The sequence below is a fragment of the Danio rerio genome, chromosome 19, assembly GCF_049306965.1.
Source record: "Danio rerio strain Tuebingen ecotype United States chromosome 19, GRCz12tu, whole genome shotgun sequence".
NCBI classification, from domain to species: Eukaryota; Metazoa; Chordata; class Actinopteri; order Cypriniformes; family Danionidae; genus Danio; species Danio rerio.
The window spans coordinates 26,265,148-26,269,942 of record NC_133194.1 but is presented as its reverse complement, the minus strand read 5'-3'; the positions used below and the strand labels follow the sequence as shown (position 1 = coordinate 26,269,942).

Here is a 4,795-nt window from a genome sequence, read left to right as displayed (position 1 = left end):
AACAATTATATTTGATTTACCAAAGTCACACAAGTGGTAATTTCACATCGATCACATCCATATCGACACTTTTTCCTTATAAATGCAAAAATATTACATAAAATAAAATCAATCATTTTTGTTCTATAGAGAGCCAACTCTTATCATTTTTATGATCATTACTTCTTTTGGGTTGTGCGGTTTAATTCACAGACTTTCTACAAAGTATTTTCATTTAAAGTACAAAACATGTTTATAGAACAATATTTTTCTGATCCCATAACTCTGTGGTCAGTTGTTCTGGAAAATATAAACAGTTTAATACAGTGTTAAACAAATATTTTCTATGTGAATTTATGTTTTGAGTTTTTACTGCAAATGTCAAATCCATAACACTGGAATTGCTCATTTATAAATACAAACCTAACTTATTTTCAGCTAAAATCTACTGTATATAATTAAGCTTAAAATTACTTTGTTCCACTGGATAATAATGTTAGTCTTAGTGTTTTGTTTTACTTCATACATACGTCACATGACTAAATGTAGTCCTAATAATGTTATTTTGAGTTTGTTCTGTTAGCAATTACAACATTTGATATCATTTTCTTCAATTAAAGCAAAATTATTTGAGATTATCTAATCTTAAAATGACAGTGTTTTATTTAGTTCCTGGACAATAATGTTTCAGAATCAGTTTGGTGTTGTATTTACAAGTTTATTTCTTGTATTTATGTAGATATTTGTGGTGAAAATACTGTTCCTTGTTATTGAAAAGTGAAAGATTAAAGATTAAAGCTTGTATCTAACTGTCTGTCTTATAATTCAATTCAATTAAATAATTGCTTTATTGGCATGACAATTGTTACAAATGTATTGCCAGAGCAGTTATAAAGTTTACATAAAAAGTAACATACATATATAATAAAAAACAAAACAGTACACACAGTAGATGATATTTATATATAATTTTTAAATAAAATATCAACAATACATCATATTATTCAATATATCACATTAATAATAAATATATTATTTTATTATTCAACATTATTTATTCATACAAATCAATACAAAAATAGATCAGAATGAACTGTACATTTTTAGGATAAAACAGTAATAAAAACAGTAATAATCAGTATATTTACAATGATTCATTTATAATCAACTAGGTGTGCGTGTGTGTGTGTGTGTGTGCGTCTGTCTATTATATATCTAGTTTAGATAGCTTGTCAAATATGGTGTTGAGATTTTGAATGTAAACAAGTGTTCCGGAATGCGCTGTCATAGAAACAGAAGAACGCAGCATTAAAAGTAGAAGAGAGTTCAGAATCTCCTCATTGCGTCTTCTCATTGCAGTTGGTAATAGTAGTGTTCCCAGTGAATTCTGTTATTATGGCATTGAAAAGAAAGCGTTGTTCTCCAGACACTCAAGTATATAATTTACATACTTGTACACCTCCGACATCCAGCGCCAATGTGGCTGAGAACCATTCACCTGTTGGTGTTGGTGAGGAAATGGAGATACAAGTGAGAAAGAAGAGGAGGTGGGAGAGTTTTGAAAAGCCGCTCTCCCTTTACGCTGAGGGTAAATCCAGTCACTGTTTGTCAATCTGACCATGCTTTGTGTTCACTAGATCTCTGTACATGTACATATAGGCCCAGACAGATTCTGTGTACATGTTTTGCTATTTCTTCTGAGAATTTTGTTAAAAAGTCTGCAGATTTATGAGGAATGATTTTGAGAGTAAAGTAACTAAAAACTGAACACATACAATAAAAAAAAATAACTTTTTAACTTGTTTTAGGTTTGTAACACAAATCTAAGTAGAACTATTTTTTTAGTAATCAAAGTTTTACATAATTTATCTACTAAAAGAGAAAACAACAATCTGTATTGTACATAATTCATTTAAATAATTGCAGATTATTATTAATATCACTGAAATATAAAAATGGTATAAATATCAATATTCAATGGACTCAATAATGGGCATAAAATGTGTATGATTCAGATTTGTTGAGGGTAAATTATGAGCATTCACTATAAGAAACCCAATTCATGACTGTTTCTGATCTCTAAGATGAAGTGTGTCTTTACACTTTACATCAAAATACAAATCAATTTTATAAGCCATTATCATTATCATTAATGCATGTCTTACATCTCTAAATACAGATGACAACCAGTGGATGACTTTTCTCTATGGCCAAAAGAGAAAACGAAGTTGTCACAGCTCTCATGTGAACGATTTCCATCCTCATACAGCTCCGATATCCATCACCAGCCTTCAGTCCACTGATGTTGCTGAGGAAAATGAGAGAAAGAGGAGAAGGACTGACAGTCCTGAAAAGCTGCTCTCCTGTAAAGTCCAGAAGTCCAGCAGCAGCTCTAGTCAGGAGGAAAAGACTCCTGTTCAGATCCAAAAGAAGAGTTCTGAAGGTAAATCAAGTGGCTATTTGAGAATGTGTGGCCTTCTCTCATGATCCTCTTCAGTATGAAGTAGAGTACATTACATTAAGCTCTATAAATATAAATATATATTTAAAAAGCTTTCTAAAAGTTTCAATCACTGTTTGCTGTATTTTGAAGTGTCCACCATATCAGTATTGTGCAGGTTCATTTTCACGATGTATTGAATTATTGAATATAGGCATATGTCTATTCCACCTCAAACATTACACACGTGTCTGTCAGTGCTTGACATTTCACATCAGCTGCAATTATTCATCTTTTAACAGGTGACATTCTGGACCGGTATGAACTCGGCAAGGAGATTGGAGAGGGAGGATTTGGCAGCGTCTATGAAGGGAAGCGCTTGGAGGATGGCCTTGAGGTGAACAATCCCTTTAACATATATTATGTTCACTTTTTAGTGCACTTGATGTGATTATAACAGAAGTGTTGTTTTGTTGAACAGGTGGCAGTAAAAATTGCCAGAAAGCCATCGAACATGAAATACATCAACATCGTAAGTAGACTTAAACATGTAAAGGCACTGACAACAGTATATTTTGGGAAGCAACACCGCCTAACTAATCTTTCTTCTAGGCTGGTCATCCTGAGCCCCTTCCTTTAGAGATCGGTCTGTTGATACTGGCTCATAGAGGCGGCAAGGTTCCAGAGATCATTGAGCTGCTGGACTGGCAGGACCAGCAGGATCGTTACATCATGATCCTGGAACGACCTTCACCATGTGTAGATCTGTTGGACTTCATAATGTCTCTCGGCTCCATCACTGAACGCCAGGCTCAAAAGATCATGGAGCAGGCAACAACAGCCGGTCTCATGTGCTGCAGACGTGGGGTATTTCACCGAGACATAAAGCTGGAGAACCTGCTGGTCAACACGGACACGCTGGAGGTCAAGCTAATTGACTTTGGCTGTGGAGCTCTTCTCCAGGAATCTGGCTATGACAGTTTCTGTGGTATGTATTAAACTTAACACCTGTAGTCTGTACTGTCAATTTGACCAATCATGTATTTTCATGTTACAGAGAAAACATGCTTTAGTGTTTCATGCTGAGACCAAATCTTGTTCCTTCAGGCACAAAGGAGTACTTTCCACCAGAGTACTACCTGGACGACGAATACCATGCAGAACCATCCACTGTATGGTCTTTAGGAGTTCTGTTATTCCTGCTGCTGTGTCAACGATTTCCTGACGTCATGGACACGCAGAGGATCGATGATGGAAACTGGACTGAGCCTGGATTGTCAGAAGGTAAGACGTCATTCATCACATCATAGATGAGCAGTTGTAGTTTAAATCATACAAAATGATGGATTAAACTAAGAGTTGGATATTGGATAATGGTGACAATGTTCTGATTCTAAAGGAGAGTAGAGTCAGATCTTATAGATGAATAAAATGACAGCAGATGTAAAGTTGAAGTTGATAATGTGTTTCTCTCACTTCTTCCCACCATCGTTCTGCACAGAATGCTGTGATTTGATTCAAGCTCTCCTGCAGGAAAACCCAAGCCAGCGGATTCCTCTGGAAGAAATCATTCTCCATCAATGGTTTAAGGTACTGAACTGTAGATCAGCTTCTAATGATTTGTAAAATAGATTCTCCTTTCATTTGAAAAAGGTTTTTATTGTACATTTTATGGTTTTTGTTTATTGTGATGAATCTGAATCAATAACCTTGATTTGATGTGTGTCTGTATGTTTCAGGTCAAGGAATAAAAAAAAAATAAGGAATGTAGTGCAAATGGATGGGAAAGATTATTTGCACTACTGAGCACCACAGTTCCTGACGCTAAAAAGTTACAGATTCAACAGGAGAGCTTAATAAAGGACACAGCAGCAACAAAAAATTCTAAAAAAAGGTCACAGCAACAACAGAAGATCCAGAAAAAAAGATCAAGCCTCAAGAAAAGATCCTGGAAAAGACACAGAAGATCCTGATAAGAGGGCACAGCCCCAACAATGAAAACATTTGTAAATAAAAACATGAATAAAATATACTTTGTCGCACCAGTCCTGTTTTCATCAAAAATATATCAAATCAGCCAAGATGCTGAAAAAGCAGCCAGCAGTGAATGAAACACTTAAACACATCAATTAAACAATTAAACACCAGGACAGCTAAACACATCAATTAAACACTTAAACACCAGGACAGCTAAACACATACACACTCTCACACACACTTATGTAATGTAATGTAATGTGTATTTATATAGCACATTTATTGTGTATGGCCATACACCCAAAGCGCTTCACAATCAAGAGGGGGGGGGTCTCTCCACACCACCACTAGTGTGCAGCATCCACTGGGATGATGCGACGGCTGCCACAGGACAACGGC

The 4,795-nt window shown here is 35.4% G+C and overlaps 1 protein-coding gene across 2 annotated transcripts; it reads left to right on the top strand.

Annotated features, from left to right (window-relative positions):
- Positions 1-1,273: 1,273 nt before the first annotated feature.
- On the top strand, positions 1,274-4,465 carry LOC141379080 (serine/threonine-protein kinase pim-2-like). 2 transcript variants are annotated; one of them, XM_073931680.1, is made up of 8 exons: positions 1,274-1,567; positions 2,159-2,422; positions 2,722-2,816; positions 2,901-2,951; positions 3,032-3,407; positions 3,527-3,703; positions 3,921-4,009; positions 4,159-4,465. In XM_073931680.1, exons 1-8 carry the CDS (start codon positions 1,375-1,377, stop codon positions 4,168-4,170), a joined length of 1,257 nt encoding a protein of 418 aa, XP_073787781.1. In that variant the 5' UTR covers positions 1,274-1,374; the 3' UTR covers positions 4,171-4,465. The 2 variants fall into 2 exon arrangements, with proteins under 2 accessions (XP_073787781.1, XP_073787780.1); XM_073931679.1 differs by lacking the exon at positions 4,159-4,465 and having other exon boundaries at positions 1,287-1,567; positions 3,921-4,068.
- The last annotated feature ends 330 nt before the right edge of the window (positions 4,466-4,795 follow it).

Bases quoted from the DNA above. Each gene is read 5' to 3' on its own strand.
- LOC141379080 (XM_073931679.1), top strand. From the start codon at position 1,375: ATGGCATTGAAAAGAAAGCGTTGTTCTCCAGACACTCAAGTATATAAT. The intron at 1,568-2,158 runs GTAAATCCAGTC...CTCTAAATACAG, and splicing joins GCTCTCCCTTTACGCTGAGG to ATGACAACCAGTGGATGACT. The intron at 2,817-2,900 runs GTGAACAATCCC...TTTGTTGAACAG, and splicing joins GCTTGGAGGATGGCCTTGAG to GTGGCAGTAAAAATTGCCAG.